General features: G+C 40.1%; 1 protein-coding gene across 1 annotated transcript; it reads right to left on the bottom strand.

Annotated features, from left to right (window-relative positions):
* Positions 1-1,001: 1,001 nt before the first annotated feature.
* LOC129148520 (putative coiled-coil domain-containing protein 144C) lies at positions 1,002-18,483 on the bottom strand. Its single transcript, XM_054713507.1, has 3 exons — positions 17,555-18,483; positions 1,925-2,191; positions 1,002-1,357 (listed from the first exon to the last, which is right to left on the bottom strand). The coding sequence occupies exons 1-3, from the start codon at positions 18,437-18,439 to the stop codon at positions 1,184-1,186; spliced, it is 1,326 nt and encodes a 441-aa protein (XP_054569482.1). The 5' UTR covers positions 18,440-18,483; the 3' UTR covers positions 1,002-1,183.
* Between the last annotated feature and the right edge of the window lie 608 nt (positions 18,484-19,091).

Raw genomic sequence — 19,091 nt, 5'->3', positions numbered from 1 at the left:
CCCTCAAAGACATTGTCAAGCATTGGCCTTCACCACCCTTGTACAATCCACTCATTACCTTAGGGATTTAATCATTTGACACCAAGGCATCATTTAGAACAACAACTTCTGAGAGAGAACAAGATGGCCTGACTGGTGATCAAATGACCGAAAACAGCTCCAGAGGCCATTGCTTATAACACTGTTATCATGGCGATGGAGGTGAGATCTGCCTTTTCTGTATCCCCACACCTTCCTCCTGCAGATCACATTATTTTTAGCCACTTTGTCAATTACACTGCCCCTCACCCCTATGTTAATCTTTCCCTATTTAACATGTATGTCTTTATATAGAGTAGAAAACTATAAAGGATAGTTTGTGTAAAGGTGCCCCCTAGTGATAACAACAAAGGTCACAATCAAGAAAGCAAATTTACCAAGTATCAGGTTGTATTGGAGTAACTTAACCCATTGTGTTTAAGTTGTTATCATAAATGTTTCTATTTACAGGAATTCTAACGAGCGATTTTATAATAATACTAGAGGCCCGGTGCACGAAATTCATGCACTCAGAGGGGGGTCCCGCAGCTGAGCCTGTGCCCTCTTGTAGTCTGAGACCTTTCGGGGAATGTCCGACTGCCGGCTTAAGCTGTCAGGTGGACATCCTTAGCACTGCTGTGGAGGCGGGAGAGGCTCCCGCCACCACCGCTGCCCTCGCCAGCCATGAGTGTTACTTCTGGCTGAGCAGCGGTCCCCTTGTGGGAGCACACTGAACTGACCACCAGGGGTCATTTTCTGCATTGAGCATCTACCGCCTAGTGGTCAGTGCGCGTCATAGTGACCAGTTGTTCCGCCATTCAGTCTATTTGCATATTAGCCTTTTCTTATATAGGATTGCTAAATTTTGGAGCTTCAAAGACATTCAGCTTGAAGATTGGCAGATCAGGTTAACTGCATGAAAATATTAAGGGGAACAAATTACAGGCACGTAAAACCAAAAAAGGAGGGAGATGCAACTGTCCTGGAAGAACATTTGACTGGTAAATTTATTTACTCACATCATTTGACAAAGTTATACTATTTAGTGAGCTTTCACGCCCCACTAAGCTCATGAACCTGGCACAACAGTAATTATGTTTTAAGTTTAGAGGCTAATTACTGAGTTAAATTTGTCTTCTCTGATTCTCCATTTGACTTATAAAGTTCATTTCCTTTCCAATAAGTTCCACCATTTCAATTCTTCTTGTATATTTCTAATACACTTTCTGATTTCATCTTGAGTAGTTTGCGAAAGAGGAGTTCTGAGTTCCAAATGACTTCCTATTGTAGCATTACGAGTACATGTTAACGCTCCGGGATTTCTTGAGATGCTTTGTGTCTAAAGCAAATAAAAAGGATACATTTTTAAAGTAAGTATATTCTGAACAATTATCATTGTTTTCTTTAGTTTTGAGTCAACGACTCAGAGATCAGCTTTAGGTGTGAAAAAAAGCTGACATGTAAAATATTTATCATCAATGTCCACTGAATTAAATCTGAGTTCTAAAGTTAATCATTCTTCTATTAGTACTCGTGTAATCTGATAATTCAAAGAATAACAGAATCAGTTTAAAAATTTTAAAGTAGAAGGATATAACTTAATTCAAGAGTATGGAACAATTTCTAAATCTCATCCCCCCTTTTCTCTCAAATAGTCTTGTTTAACATTAACTGGTCTTGAAAATAAAATGATTTTACTACTAAGAATCTATTGGAAAGATCAATTCAGTGATAATAGTGATGGAAACTGAAATAATAAAAAGCAAAAACAAATGCCACCTTTCTTCCAGAAATCTATAAAATAAATTGCTCTTAAAGGAAGTAAAGGAAAGGCAAAAACACTGTATTTATCCAAAATGTAATTTGCAGTGAAGTGAATTATAGCACATTAAATCGATAAATTAACCTGTAAATATAAGTCGAGTAGTTTCACTTTGTCGGCGACATCCTTTGCAGTTGCTTCAAACTTCAATTTATACTTTTCCATTTCAGACTCTTCTGCCATATGCATTATCTTGTAGGCTCTGAGTTTTACTACCTTTTGTTTCAACTTGTCTTTTTCAGCCTTTAGTTCTTCACATTCCTTTAGAAGTGCGTTCACTGTGAACTCCTGTTGAGGTGTCTTTTCTTTATTTGAAGATGCCGGTGGCAGTTTTGCTATAAGATCATCATCCTGCATGAATAAAAGAATGTAGTTTGGTTATGGAGGTGTGTTCACCAGTATGGCATTTTGAAATGAGTTCAGTTGCAATAAAACGTTATCTGTATGGTGGTAGAGTCTTGGAATGTGGAAGCTTGAATTAGAATCAAAACCAAAGTTAAAATGACCAGGAGTCACAAACGTACATTTATTTTTGTCATGTTTGCCACACAACGCCTGCACTTGACTTTATGCTCCTTTTTCTATGACTATTTCATGTCTTTCCTCCAAAAAATGACTACACATTGCCCCTTACTAGAAAGGCTCTTACCTCTTCTCCCATCTCAACTCTTCACAATCTTTAAAAGAGTTTTAGAGATATCATATTATGGTTTTCAGAACGTCATCAAATGCTTCCCAAGGTAAGACTTCCAAAATGAGACTAATGAATGAATCTTATAAATACCGATTCTAATGCCATAGGTCTTCTACTGAACAGAAACATTTGATGCTAATTTGAATTGCATTCCAAGAAGAAATGATTCCCTGATTGATGGAGAAATTAATACCACTCTCCCTGTTCAAGTTTAGCAACATAGCCCTACATTTTTTAGACCCAAAAAAAGTGGGCGTGGGAGGCTTAATCCAATAATGCTATCTTGAAATTCTTGGTTACTTCCCACAAAATAAGGGAACATAGTAAACAAAACAACATCATCATCACCATAAACAACACACTCGCAGGGAGGTGTGTGATAATGGTGACTACTGTGTGACTGCGATGTCTGGTGCCATCTGACTCTCTCCCCAGGAAAGCTCACTCTGGGAACCCAGCCACCATGGTGTGAAGAACGAAGCAGCCCTGGCCACATGGTCAGTCCTCATACAGGTGCACAGCTGAGACTGCCCCTGAGGCTCTGAATAGCCTCAGGGAGCCCTTGGGAACTGGGTTAAGGTGATGTTTTGTCCCAGAAACCAATACAGCAGCAACCTCACCTAAAGGCCGTGTCAGAAATAGACACTGGTGTAAGTAAGAATGAAAGCAGCTAGACAAAGTGGGCAGATTGGCCCCGTCTGCCTGCAACCAAGACTGTGGAGACAGACACAGAGGAGTCGTGGATCACTTGGAACTTCTGCATGGTACTGACTACCTAACAGGAAACTGAGAAGTGGCAGACAGAACAGTAGAGAGAGGTCTTAAACCAGCGGCCACGGGACATTAAAACTGGGCTGAAATGAATGACATTTCACTTTTTCATATTTATCTTTTACTTAATTTTTTATTTACTATTATTTAATCTTTTATTTTTTGTATTTTTTTCTTCATCCCATTTTTATCTTATTTTTTTCCAACCTTTTCTTCCTCACTTCTCCCTTTGACATCCTGTTTTTCTTCTCCTATCCCTGCTATAATTTTTCTCTCTCCTTTCTTCTTACTCCTTGTTAAAAATTGATCTTCTTTATCTGCTTTATTTACATGTTGTTATTACTGTAGTCTCTGTTGGCTTACTCATGTATCTAATTTCCTCTCCCCTGCTTCAAGTCCAAGCACCCTTCTCTTTTCTCTTTTTTCTCTGGTCAATTTTTTATGCTTTTGTTTTTTCTCTCCTCTCTTGCTCTCTTCTTCTCCTAATGGCTTAATTAGTTCCACTCACTAAACTCAAGTCTATCTGTTCTCTCCTCTATTCTCCTTTTCCAAAAATAGATGAATATATAGATAGATAAATTTTTAAAAATTGTTTTTTTGTCATTTTCTTATCTTTTAATTTTTTATTTTGTTTTTTACTTTTCTTTTTATCCACTCATTCTCTTTCTACCTCCTCTACACTGAACCATGGCCATTGCTCTATTCATTCAATTCATTTACCTTTCTGGATGAAGAGAGCCTCTACAGATTCTGCCCCCCACCCCACCCTTGTTTTTGGGTGTTTGTTTTTTGTATTTTTTGGTTTATTTGTTTGTTTTGTGGTGTTTTCTCCCCATATATGGGATATTTTTTCTTCATTTTGCTTCTTTTCCTTTTCTCTTACCTTTTTTCTGTTTCTCAATACCATTTTTGCTCTATTTTCTCTCTTCTAATTATCTTTACTCTGATGGTCACTTTTACTGGGGTTATTGATCTTGGGAGTACATTTTTGTTTTGGTCCCTTTGTATCACGTATTGTCGAGCTGTATTTTATGCTATTCTGTTAATATGGTATTCAGTGATCCGCATAACCAGACACCTGGAGAGGAGACTTTATCCTTGAATGGGACAATAACACTCAAGACCAAACTACACCAGGAGAACCCAAATATCCCAAGTAGGGAGCATCCCCAGAATATCCAGCCAGAAGACCTGAGAGTTGCACCACTGAGTCCCACAAAACATCCACTATACAAGACAAACTCAAAAAAATCTGGGTGACATAGAAATTTGATCTAATATATGGAAAAACACACACAAAGTAACAGCAAAAAATGTGGAGAAAAGGAAACAGCCAACAGACAAAAGAAAAGGAGGAATCACCGGAAAAAAGTAAATGAAATGGAGGCAAGCTATTTGTAAGAGCATCAATTCAGAGCAATGATTACAAGGACACTGAAAAACATGGAAGAAAAATTCAACATGTGTAAGAATCAAGGGGAAATAAAGAAGAACCAAGTGGAAATGAAGAAGGACATAACTGCAATAAAGAACACAATGGAAAGTATCAACAGTAGAGTAGAATAAGCTGAGACTGCATCAGTGAACTAGAATACAATGTAAAAAACAAATACCCAAGCAGAGCAGCAACTGGAAAAAAAACACCTTAAAAGCAGGAGGAGAGCCTAAGGCAGCTATGGGACTACAGGAAATGAATAACATCCGCATAATTGGGGTGCCAGAAGAGAGGAAACTGAGCAAGGAATAAAAAACCTGTTTGAAGAAATAATGACAGAAAACTTCCCTGATATTGGGAAGAAAAAACTCACACAAGTCCAAGAAGCACACAGAGTCCCAAAAAAGATGAACTCAAAAAGACCATCACCAAAGTACCATACATCATAATTAAATTGGCAAACACCAATGACAGAGTAATAATCTTAAAGGCTGACAGAGGGAGACAGAAAGTTACTATAAGGGATCTCCAATTAGACAACTTATTTCTCAACAGACACACATGAGGCCGGAAGGGAATCGAATGACATATACAAAGTGATGCAAAGCAAGGGACTGAATTCAAGAATACTCTATGCAGTAAGGCTATCATTTCAAATTGAAGGGACATCAGGAGCTTCACAGACAATAAAGGACTATGTGAGTTTATTATCATCAAGCCAGCAATGCAAGAAATGCTAAATTGACTGCTATAAAAGGGAAAAAAATAAGAAGGGAAGAAGGAACACAGGCACAAAAAATAAAAATAAGTACCAATGAGTACCAATCAATAATAAGTTTAAACGTAAGTGGACTAAATGCTCCAAACAAAAGACATCGAGTGGCTGAATGGATAAAAAATCATGACCCATATACATGCTGTCTACAAGAGACCCACCTCAGAATAAGGGAGTCACACAGACTGAAAGTGAAGGGATGGAAAAATATCTTCCAGGCAAATGGAAATGAAAAATAAAGCTGGGTTTAGAAATACATATATATATGATAAAATAGACCTGAAAATGAAGGCCACTTCACAATACACCAAAACACATAAAAAAAATTGGAAGATATCAAGGGAGTGATTGAAAACATTACAATCATAGTAGGGGAGAAACCAAGATGGCGGCATAGGTAAACACCTGAATTGCTGCCACGCACAATTTCAAAACTACAACTAAAACACAAAACGGACATCATCCAGAACCACCAGAAGGCTGGCTGAGTGGAAATTCTACAACTATAAGGAAAGAGAAAAGCACACTGAGACTCAGAGGATCTGCGGAAGTGGAGAAGTACGGAGGAGTGCGCATGGAGAGGACTGTCAACTGAGTACGCGGCTGTCTTTTTCAAGCGGGAGGGAGACAAAAGCTCCCTACTGCTCTGAACTCCAGTTCCAGGTGAGACTCTGGGGACCCAGACTCATATGGGGAGAAACTGGACTGGCTGGCAGCGAGCGAAACTCGAGGAAGAGTTTCTCTCAGAGGTGCTTGCAGTGATTACTGTGGGACACTGAGACCCGGGGACCTCTTAGGGCAATGCTGATGGGAAGCCATCGATAGTTGCTCCGCCCTGAGACTCTGCCCAGTCCAAGCTGACAGCAGAGGCTTTTGCATATGACTGGCCTGGTCCTTTGAAATCTAAACTTACCTAATAAACTGCATGTCAGTCAGTTAGACCGAGAACATCCAAAAGAAGGCCCAAGGCCCCGCAGCAGCTTGCATTGCTTCACAGCTGGGCCTCATCTGGGCACCTCCAAAACCCAAACATAGAGGAGGAATCTGCAGATCTCTCCATAGCTCCTGCTGGGTGGCTTCAGGCAGAGGCTATATTAGCATCTCCTGGGAGATCCAAGAGCTGGTGTACCCAGGGGTCAGAGTAGGACCATCCAGATTACAACTCCTTAGATCCATAAGAGACACACTCAGGGGGCAGACTCAATGAGCGCCAAAGCCACAATGAAGCACGTCTTATCTCATAACGGTGTCTCCAGCACAGAGGTTCTCCCATCGTAGACACAGCTGATCCTTACAGCCAATTGGCCTGGAGGTCAATTCCTCCCAGTGATACCAACAACAATCCAGGCTTAACTACAAGAATGTGCACACAGCCCACAAAAGGGTGCACAAAAAGTGTCCACCTCAGGTAACTGGGGAGGCTGAGCCACTGGGCTCTATAGAAACAGGTCACAAATGAAAGAATTGGAGGAAAGCCAAGTGCTGGATATAGAGTTCAAAACCACGGTTATAAGGTTTTCCAAGAATTTTCTAGAAAAGGCCGATAAATTTAGTGAGACCCTCGAGGAAATGAAAAAGGACCAACTAGAAATTAAGCATACACTGACTGAAATAAAGAATAATACACAGAGATCCAACAGCAGACTAGAGGATCGCGAGAATGAAGTCTCAAAATACAAAGAAGCAAAAAACACCCAACCAGAAAAGCAAAAAGAAAAAAAGAGTCAAAAAATATGAGATAGTGTAAGGAGCCTCTGGGACAACTTCAAGCATTCCAATATACGAATTTTGAGGGTGCCAGAAGAAAAGAGAGCGGTACTGAAAAACCTATTTGAATAAGTAATGACAGGAAACTTCCCCCACCTCGTGAGAGAAATAGATTTACAAGTCCAGGAAGTGCAAAGAACCAGAAACAAAAGGAATCCAAAGAGGACCACACCAAGACATCATAATTAAAATGCCAAGAGCAAAAGACAATGAGAATATTAAAAGCAGCAAGAGACAAACAGTTACCTACAAGGGAGCACCCATACAATTGTCAGCTGATTTCTCAACAGAAACTATGCAGACCAGATGGGAGTGGCAAGAAATATTCAAAGTGATGAATAGCAGGAACCTACAACAAAGATTACTCTACCCAGCAATGCTATCATTCAGAATTGAAGGGCAGATAAAGAGCTTCACAGATAACAAAAAGCTAAAGGATTTCATCACCACCAAACCAGTATTATATGAAATGCTGAAAGGTATTCTTTAAGAAGAGGAAAAAGAAGAAAAAGATAAAAATAAAAATTATGAACAACAAATACATATCTATTAACAAACGAATCTAAAAAACCAAGTGAATAAAAAATGTGATGAACAGAATAAACTGATGAATATAATAGAATCAGGCACAGAAAAGGAGTCGACTGACAATTCATGGGAGGGAGGGGTGTTAGGGGTGCAGGAAAGACTGGACAAAAATTGTACACCTATGGATGAGGACAGTGGGTGGGGTAAGGTTAGAGGGTGGGGTGGGAACCAGGCGGAGGGCAGCTATGGGGGGAAAAGAGAGGAACATTTGTAATTATATGAACAATAAAGATTTATTTAAAAAAACAATATGATCATAGTAGGGGACTTTAATACCCCACCAACATCACTGGATAAATCCTCTAGACAAAAAATCAGCCAAGAAACAGCAATCCTAAATGACTCACTAGCTCAGATGGACTTAATTGACATCTTCAGAACATTTCACCCCCAAATTCTCAGAGTGTACATTCTTCTTAAGTGCACATGGGATATTTTCAAACATAGATGACATATTGGGTCATAGGCAAAGCCTTTCCAAATTCAGGAAGATTGAAATCATATTTAGCATCATCTCAGACCACAATGGCATAATATTAGTAATAAACTACAAGAACAAAATAAAAATCCAAACACTTGGAATCTGAATAGCATGCAATTAAGCAATGATTGGGTTACCAAAGAGATCAAAGAATAAATTAAAAATATCCTGGAAATTAATGACAATTAAACACAACAATCCAAATCCTGTGGGACACAGTGAAAGCAATCCTGACAGGTAAGTCTATAGCTCTACAGGCCTACCGCAAAAAAAAAAAAAAAAAAAAAAAAAACACATAAGAAAAAATGGTAATAAATCATCTAACTATAAAACTTAACCCTTTGCACTCGCTTTTTTCTCGATTCCTGCTATTGATGCTAACTGTATCGAGTCACACTCAACATCGAAGTGCAAAAGGTTAAAGAATTAGAAAGAGCCAAAACCGGTTTGGCTCAGTGGATAGAGTGTCGGTCTGCGGACTGAAAGGTCCCAGGTTCAATTCCGGTCAAGGGCATGTACATTGGTTGTGGGCACATCCCCAGTAGGGGTTGTGCAGAAGGCAGCTGGTCGATGTTTCTCCCTCATCGATGTTTCTAGCTCTCTCTCTCTCTCCCTTCCTCTCTGTAAAAAATCAATAAAATATATTAAAAAAAAAAGAATTAGATAGAGAGCAAGAGGAAAAGACTAGAGTAAGCAGAAGTAAGGAGATGATAAAGATCAGAGCATAAACAAATGACAGAGAGAAAAATAAACAAAATCCAAAATGAAAGAGGCAAAATAACACACCCCATAGACATACAAAGGATTGTTAAAAAATATTATGAACAACTATTCCAAGAAACTAGAGGAAGTGGACATATTACTAGAAAAAACACAACTTTCCAAAACTAAGTCAGGACGATTCTAAAAATTTCAATAGGCTGATAACTATGGCAGAAATTGAAGCAGTCATCAAAAATCTTCCAGCAAACTAAAGCCTGAGGCCAGTCAGCTTCACAGGGGAGTTTTACCAAACATTCAAGAAAGAACTAAAACCTATCTTCCTCAGGCTATTCCAAAAAATTCTATTGGGAGGACCTTTCAACCTCATTCTGTGAAGCCAGCATCACCCTCATACCAAAAGCAGATAAAGACAACGCAATGAAAGAGAATTACAGGCCAATATCCCTCATGAACATAGATGCCCAAATTCTCAACAAAATTCTAGCAAATCAGATCCACCATTACATCAGAAAGGTTATACACCATGACCAAGTAGGATTTATCCTGGGGATTCAAGGATGGTACAATGTCTACAAATCAATAAACATGATGCATCACATAAACAGATTTAGAGATAAAAATCACATAGTCATATCAATGAAGAAAAAGCATTTGACAAAAATCTAACACCGTTTCTTTATAAAAACCCTCAGCAAGATGGGAATAGAGGGATCATACCTCAACATAATAAAAGCCTTATATGACAATCCTACAGCCAATTTCATACTCGATGGGCAAAAATTAAAACCATTTCACCTAAAACAGGAACAAGACAGGAATCCCAGCTTTCACCACTCCTGTTCAACATACTAGTGGAAGTACTAGCCATTGCAATCAGACAAGAAGAAGAAATAAAAGGCATCCAAATTGGAAAAGAAGAAGTAAAACTGTCCTTATTTGCAGATGACGTGATATTGTACATAAAAAACCCAAAAGACTCCATCAAAAAACTAATAGACTTAATAAATGAATTTGGCAATTTAGCAGGATACAAAATTAATGCCAAGAAATCTATGGCATTTCTTTACACCAATAGTGAACTTACAGAAAGACAGACTAAAAAAGCAATCCCATTTACCATCACACCAAAAAAATTAAGATACCTGGGAATAAATTTAACTAAGGAGGTAAAAGATCTATCTGCAAAAAACTACAGGACACTGAAAGAACAGATACAGGAAGACATAAACAGATAGAAGAACATACCATGTTCATGGATTGGTAGAATCAACATCATTAAAATGTCCATACTACCCAAAGCCATCTATACATTCAATGCACTCCCCATTAAAATACAAATGGCATATTTTACAGACCTAGAATAAACACTCGAAAAATATATCTAGAGTAAAAAAAGACCCCAAATAGCTACAGCAATCCTGAGAAAGAAGAACAAAGTAGGAGTAATCTTAATACCAGATATCATACTGTATTACAAAACCACTATTCTCTGGTAAGGGTTTAATCTCCAAAATTTAACTCATACAAGTTAAAAATTTTTAAGATATCAGGAACAAGACAGGGATGCCCACTCTCACCACTCCTGTTTGACATAGTACTGGAAATTTTAGCCATCGCAATTAGACAAGAAGAAATAAAAGGCATCCAAATTGGAAAAGAAGTAAAGCGGTCTTTATTTGCAGATGACATGATATTTTACATTAAAAAAAAAAAAAAGAAAGACTCCAGAAAAAAAACTATTAGACTTCATAAATGAATTCAACAATGTAGCAGGATACAAAATTAACACCAAGAAATCTATGGCATTTCTATACACCAATAGTGAACTTAGAGAAAGAGAGACTAAAAGAGCAATCCCATTTACCATTGCACCAAAAAAATTAAGATACCTAGGAATAAACTTAATGAAGGAGGTAAAAGACCCATGTGCGGAAAACTATAGGACACTGAAAAAAAGAGATAGAGGAAGACATAAACAGATGGAAGCACATACCATGTTCATGGATTGGTAGAATCAACATCAGTAAAATGTCCATACTACCCAAAGCAATCTATAGATTCAATGCACTCCCCATTAAAATACCAATGGCATATTACACAGACCTAGAAAGAACTCTTCAAAAATTTACCTGGAATAAAAAAAGACCCCAAATAGCCACAGCAATTCTGAGAAAGAAGAACAAAGTAGGTGGAATCTCAATACCAGCTTTCCAACTGTATTACAAAGGCACTGTTCTCAAAACAGCCTGGTACTGGCACAAGAACAGACATACAGATCAATGAAATAGAATAGAGAACCCAGAAATCAACCCAAACCACTATGCTCAATTAATATTTGACAAAGAAGGCATGAACACACAATGGAGTCAAGACAATCTCTTCAATAAATGGTGTTGGGAAAATTGGACAGATACATGCAAAAAAATGAAACTGGACCACCAACTTACACCATACACAAAAATAAACTCAAAATGGATAAAGGACTAAAACATAAGACAAGTAACCAAAAAAAATACTAGAGGAATCCACAGGCAGAGAAATCTCAGACATATGCCGAAGCAATTTCTTCATTGATACCACTCCTAGGGCAATGGAAACTAAAGAGAAAATAAACAAATGCGACTAAATCAAAATAAAAAGTTATTACTCAGCAAAAGAAACCATCAACAAAACAAGAAATCCCACTGTATGGGAGAACATATTTGCAAATGTTATCATTGATAAAGGTTCAATCTCCAACATCTACAGGCAACTGTTACAACTTAATAAGAGGAAGATAAACGATCCAATAAAAAATGGTCAACAGAGATAAATAGAATATTTTCGAAAGAAGGAAGGCCAAGAGACATATGAAAACATGCTCAAAATCACTAATTATCCAAGAGATGCAAATCAAAATGACAATGCGGTACCATCTCACACCTGTCAGAATGGCAATCATCAACAGATCAACAAATGAGAAGTTCTTGCGAGGATGTGGAGAAAAAGGAACCCTGTTGCAGTGCCGGTGGGAATGCAGACTGGTGCAGACTCTATGGAGAACAGTATGGAGTTTCCTCAAAAAACTGAAAATGGAACTCCCATTTGACCCAGTGATCCCACTCCTGGGAATATATCCCAAGAAACTAGAAACACCCATCAGAAAGAATATATGCACCCCTATGTTCATAGCAGCACCATTCACCATAGCTAAGATTTGGAAACAGCCTAAGTGCCCATCAGCAGATGAGTGGATCAGAAAACTGTGGTACATCTACACAATGGAATACTACGCTGCTATAAAAAAGGAATTCTTTATGTTAAGTGAAATAAGCCAGGCAATGAAAGAAAAATACCACCTGATCTCACTCATTTATGGAAAATAAAGAACATTATAACCTGATGAACAAAAAGATAGATACAGAGGCAGTAAAGCATGGAACAGACTGTCAAATTACAGCGGGAAGGCTGGGGAGTGTTGGGGAAGAGATCAACCAAAGGACTTGTATGCATTCATATAAGCATAACCAATGGACACAGACACTGGGTGGAGGGTGGGGGGGGGGGAGACGAGGGCATGTGACAGGGGCTAGGGGGTGCTGGGGGAAGGTCAATGGGGAAAAAGGAGATATATGTATTACTATATGTAATACTTTAAACAATAAAAAAAAATTTTTAAAAAATAAAACAAAAATTTAAGATAAACAATCCAATTTTAAAATGGCCAAAAGACCTATATAGAAACCTATCAAAAGAGGACATACAGAAGGCCAAGAAACATGAAAACACGCTCAAAGTCAGTAATCCTCTGAAATATGCAAATCAAAACAATTATGTTCCATGTCACACATGTCAGAATGGCTATCATCAAGAAATCAACAAACAGCAAAGTGCTGGTGATGATGTGGAGAAAAAGGAACCCTCGTGCACTGCTGGTGGGAATATAGGCTATTTCCAGTCTCTGTGGAAAACAGTATGGAGTTTCCTCAAAAGTTAAAAACAGGACTTAAGGAATGCCCATTTGACCCTGTAATCCCACTTCTAAGAATATATCCCAAGAAATCAGAAAGGAATATGCACCCCTATGTTCATAGCAGCACCATTCACCATAGCTAAGATTTGGAAACAGCCTAAGTGCCCATCAGCAGATGAGTGGATTAAAATACTGTGGTACATCTACACAATGGAATACTACGCTGCTGTAAAAAAGAAGGAACTTTTACCATTTACAACAGCATGGATGAACCTGGAGAGCATTATGCTAAGCTACATAACCCAGTCGGAGAACGATAAATATGACATGATGTCACTCATTTGTGTAATATAGTGAACAACATAAACTGATGACAAAAATAGATGTAGAGAGAGAGAAACAGCGAACAGACCATGAGACCTCAGAGGAAATGCAGGGAGGGTAGGGGTGTGTGGGGCAAGAGATCAACCAAAGGACTTGTATGCATCATCAGTGGAAATGGACATTGGGGCAGTAGGGAATTGTCCTGGGGGTGGGAGTGCCTGGGGAGGGGTCGATGCGTGAGAAAGAAGACATGTAATACTTTGAACAAGATAAAATAAAATAAAAACAGTGCTGACACTGAAATAGAAACACACATGGTGGGAGAGCCTTTGATCGCGAGGTGGATTAAACCTGACAAATGTAGAGACGCATGAGAACAAAACCCACAAGGTCCTCTAAGAAATGGTGAGTGGAAGCCTGATGGCCCCTGAGGTGGCTGACAGCAAGTCTTCTGGACAAGTGAACACAATGGCACTGTAACGAGGATGACAGGGATTCTTGCTAGGAAGCAGGTGTAAGTGAAACCTATAAGCTAAAGAAAGACAATCCTATATAATAAAAGCCTAATATGCAAAATGACTCAACAGCAGAATGGTTGGCGGGGGGCAGAACTGGCAAGTGGGTGGCCCCAAGCCAACCAAGGTGGGTTCCAGAGGGCAGAGGGAGGGGACCGTGGTGGCAGCCAACAGCGGTGGAGGGGTGGTTGGGGGGCAGGCCTGGCCACTCGCCTGCCAGCACTGTCCCCCCATTGGCCCGCTGGTCGCCTCCTGCAGAGGTTGGCCAGACTGTGGCTTAGGTACCTGAGAGCTCCTGGACTGTGAGAGTATGCAGGCCAGGCTGAGGGAACCCCCCCTCCCAAGTGCATGAATTCCCATGCACTGGGCCTCTAAATACAAAAGAAACAGGACTTAAGGATTTCAAATATCCATTTCCGATTTATAGCTTCCCCCACATGTCCAATTGTTGTATAATACTATACTAGAGGCTTGGTGCATAGAATTCATGCACAGTGGGGGGGTCCCCTCAGCCCAGCCTACACCTGGTCCAATCTGGGACCCCACAGGGGATGTTCTACCACCAGTATAGGCCCGATTCCAACAGTTGGACATTCCTCTTACAATCTGGGACCACTGGCTACTAACTGCTCGCCTGCCTGCCTGGTTACTCTGAACTGTGCCCCCACCCCCGCCAGCCTGGTCCGGTCGCTCCCAATTGCCCCCCTCCGCCAGTCTGGTTGCCTCTCACTGCTCCCCACTACCGACCTGGTTGCCCCAACTGCCCCCCCCACCCCCTACCGACCTGGTTGCCCCATGCAACCTGCTGTTGGGTCGTTTGGTTGTCCCTCACTAACTCCTCTGCTGGCCTGGTCGCCTGCTGCACGCCACCTGCTGCTCAGTCATTGGTCACCCCTCACTAACACCCCTGCTGGCCTGGTCGCCCCACGCAGCCTGTTTTGTCATCGGTTTGGTTACAATGGTTGCTTAGACTTTTATTATTATAGATAATAAAAGCCTAATATGCAAATTGTTCCATTGGGCAGTCATTCGACTAGGAGTTCGATGGGAAGACCAGGATTTTGACGGCTCACTATGACATGGGGCTGCAACCTCTCACCGGCTACCTGGGGCTAGGAGTGATGGGGACTGAGGTGCGGTGAGAATGCAGGGTTCCACCAAGCTCGCTCTCACTCCCCCTGCTACCCTCCCCCGGGACACCAGGGCTCACACACTGGGGAAGTCCCCATGCTCAGGTGCCGGGTGCCCGCGAGGATCACACCCCACATCCACGTGGTGTCTTCCGAGTGAGCCAGCCACAGCGCCTGGACCACAGGGGCTGGTCAGGCTCCCAATGGGTTAATGCAGGAGCTGGTCTGCAAGGCCAGCTGAGAGTGCACACTCTGCTCGCCCGGCTTTTGTGTGGCTCCACTGGGCAGCCCTGAGGTCTATGCTGTGCCCTGGCCTGTGGGGTCCAGCCATGCTCAGTGCATCTTCGTGTGGGTACTTGGGTGCTGTGACTCAGGCGGAGGGGGACATGCAGGGACCTGAGGCCTTGGTATTTCTCAGAGCCCGGAGGTCAGCTGGGACCTGCCTTTTCATGCTAGACACTTGCGCTTTTATACAACCACAAAATTGCTGGCCACACCCATGCACAGTTTTGTGCACCAGGCCTCTAGTGCTAAAATAAATGGCTTCTGGGCAAACATCAAATCCAGGCTGTCCAGGAAGATATGGTCTAAGGATAAAGCCGAGAATTATAAAACCCTTAAGACTTCAGAAACCTTTAGCTGATGCCTCAAAGGATTTTTAGAATGTAAGAATTTTAAAGGCACAGTCCTACAACACCTCAAAAAAACCCAAGGTGAAGAGCTTATCTGAAAACAATTTGTGAGGTGGCTTTTCTAATGGCATGAACTGCAGTGTTATTTAGTAGAAAACAAAGCTTCTTGACTTCTATAAAGAATGATGCATAATTCTCAACTTTCCTAAGGGTAAATATTTTTTAAAAAATATACAAATTGCAGAATAAAAGCCAGGGTTTAAGATATAAGTGCACTATTGCCGAAACCGGTTTGGCTCAGTGGATAGAGCGTCGGTCTGTGGAATGAAAGGTCCCAGGTTCGATTCCGGTCAAGAGCATGTACCGTGGTTGCGGGCACATCACCAGTAGGGGGTGTGCATGAGGCAGATGATCGATGTTTCTATCTCTCTCCCTTCCTCTCTGTGAAAAATCAATAAAATATATATATTTTTAAAAAGATATAAGTGCACTATAAAGATAATCCGATATAGTAAAAGTAATATGCACATTAACCAATACTCCGCTACACCCATAAGTCACGCCCACCAGCCAATCAGGAGCGAGTATATAGATTAACCCAACCAAGATGACTACAGCGAGGGAGAGAGCAGGAGGTTCTAAACGGGCAATTGGACATCCCTCGAGGGGTCCCACATTGGAGAGGGTGCACGCTGGGCTGAGGGACACCCGCCCATGCACAGATTTCGTGCACCGGGCCTCTGGTACAATTATAATAAACGAGAAGCCCAGCACACCATTAAATTGTGTGGGTAGGGTCCCTAGGCCTAACCTCCTGCGATCGGGGCCATCTCCTACCCGTTTGCCAGTTCCCAGGCTGAACGCTGCCTGCGCCGCCAGGCGTCAGGCTGTTGGGATCACCAGCTCATCTCCAGCTACTCCGGGGTTCAGGCCTGCGGGAAAGCGGGCACTGGAGGCTTCAGGAGCACATTATTTGTAAAAGTATGCAAAGAACAATTTAAATAGTAGTGGAAAGTTTAAATAAGATATAGATTTGCTAAAATACATAATATTTGTCCCAAATTTTGATTTAATGAAAAGCAGATGCCTTTAAAAGAGCTGAGAGGTCATGTGAATAGATTACTTGAGACTGAAATACTTCCAAATGTAATTCAAATGGGCATGAATAAAAATAACATCATGCCAACTAAAATGTCTAAGATGCTACTGAAGGAAAGGTACTCTATGATAGAGCATCTACATTTCAGTTCATCTGGGAAACCTGGATTTAGCTGTCAAATTCATCCATTTGATTGAATCTTAATGTCAAAATACTCATTTTAGGTAGAGCATTTCCATTTACCTACTTCCTGTTTTAAACTTGGTGACAGAAAAATTAAAATTATCATTCTATCAATATAAGACTAAGTTATTAATATAAAACTCTATCTATTAGTAATCTATAACGTAACCTCTTAAAATTTCATGGGCAGGACAATGCCTTTACTCAAAACAAAGCACCTCTCAGATCTAATGTTCACCTACTGGATACAATGTTGCTTTAAAGCTGATAGAGCAAACACATTTATAAACTATACTGTATATGTGTGTATATATATATATATATATATATATATATATATATATATATTTCAGAGAAGAAGGGAGAGGGAGAAACATCAATGACGAGAGAGAATTATTGATCGACTGTCCCTTGCACACCCCTACTGGGGACTGAGCCTGCACCTGGGCATGTGCCCTTGACTGGAATTGAACCCAGGACCATTCAGTCCTCAGGCCAATGCTCTATCCACTGAGCCAAACCAGCTAGGTCTATAATCTTTACTTTTGTAATATTCAACTAGATTCAACATTTAGCCATCATCAAATATTACTCGGAATTTTCTCTTAGAAATTTTGAAAAATTCTTATCTGTCTGGATACTTACATCTCCTTCTCCCTTATCCTTTTCAGTCTGAAGTCTTCTTTCTTTGAAATGTTCCCATTCGTTGATTATCTCCTTAATCATCTGAAGCAGCTTAAGCACATAATTTTCATTTTCATGATCAAATATTTTCCTGGTATGTGGAATCTGATGTTGGGTGTTAATCACTGTCTTTTCTTCTCCGTGAGTGTTATTGGGAGCCTGATTCAGTTGCTTTCTAATCAGCACAATTTCATTTTGTATGAGAGATAGCTTCTCCACTAAGGATTCCTGCTCTCCCCTATCTTGATCCACTTCCCCTTGTTCCCTTTGCTTCACGTGTTCCACGTCCTCCTTTTCACACTGGTTTTGACTGTGGTCTCTTCCTCCCCCTGAAACCAATGTCCTTTCCTGGACAGAATCTCTTACGTGGCGGAGCTCCGTTTCTAAGGTGTTGCTTTTACTTTCTACTCCGGCAAGTCGTTGAAAAAGGTTCTCATTGTTCTGTCTCACGTTAGACATATCCAAATTCATTTTCTCCAATAAAGAAAACCATTCATCTATTGATCTCTGGAAAGCAAACGGTAAGTCTCTTTGGGATGCCTGACAAGGGTCATGATCCTCTACAGCAGTAGCCAGTCTACACCGGTAGGATTCAACTTCTGCTTCAAGTCTTATTCTGTTTTCTTGTTCATGCTCCAGTTTACACTTGAGCTTGATAAGCTCAGCTCTTAGAACGTCAAGCTGTGCATTGTGTTGAAATACTGTTTCTCTTAATGTCTTTTGAAGACAGGCATTCTTTTCTTGGGCAATGGCAATGTCCTCAACATATTTTTTTTCCATTTCCTGGGTCTGAATTTTTATTGTGTCTATTTCCAGTCTTAATTTGGCGAGTTCTTCCCACAACATGTGGTTTTCACGCAATAGCCTTTTGTCTTTGTCGGAACTCTCAGAAACCTAAGTAACACAAAGGAGACTTTTAGCTAAAACATTGAAATGACATGTCATGGGAGCCTCTGACATTAAAGAGTAACCCGTGTTTATAATAAAAAGTTGCAGTAAGTGGATATCCCACTGGAAAACAATAGATTTGGCTCCAAACCTCTAACTTTATACAAGCATAAATTCTCCAAAGTTAAAAAATGTAATATAATATGATGAATTTCTTAGTGGGGGAAAAAAAAAACAGAACACAATTTTAAGAGTCTCAGAATTAGAAAGGGTTTTTCCAAGTCATCACTAGCCCAGAATGCATGTAAGTAAAAAATTAATAATTCTAACTACACTTACAAATTGATATTACAGTCTGAACATAAGAGACATAAGAGTATTAACCATGCATATATTAGGATAAACTAAATTTCCTAAAATTCTTTTGCCTTCAATATTAATCCATAGATATTCTACTTTTCTAATACTTTCATAGTCAGTTATAAAAAAAACTACCTCTACCTCTAATAACTTATAATCAAGCATTTTCCCAAGCACTTCTACATCCATCAATGAACTCATTCAGTTATCACAATCTGGAACGGAGGGGTTAAAAAGATACGCACGGGTG

Source organism: Eptesicus fuscus, unplaced genomic scaffold (assembly GCF_027574615.1).
Source record: "Eptesicus fuscus isolate TK198812 unplaced genomic scaffold, DD_ASM_mEF_20220401 scaffold_79, whole genome shotgun sequence".
In the NCBI taxonomy this organism is placed as follows: domain Eukaryota; kingdom Metazoa; phylum Chordata; class Mammalia; order Chiroptera; family Vespertilionidae; genus Eptesicus; species Eptesicus fuscus.
This window is presented reverse-complemented; position numbering and strand designations above follow the sequence as displayed.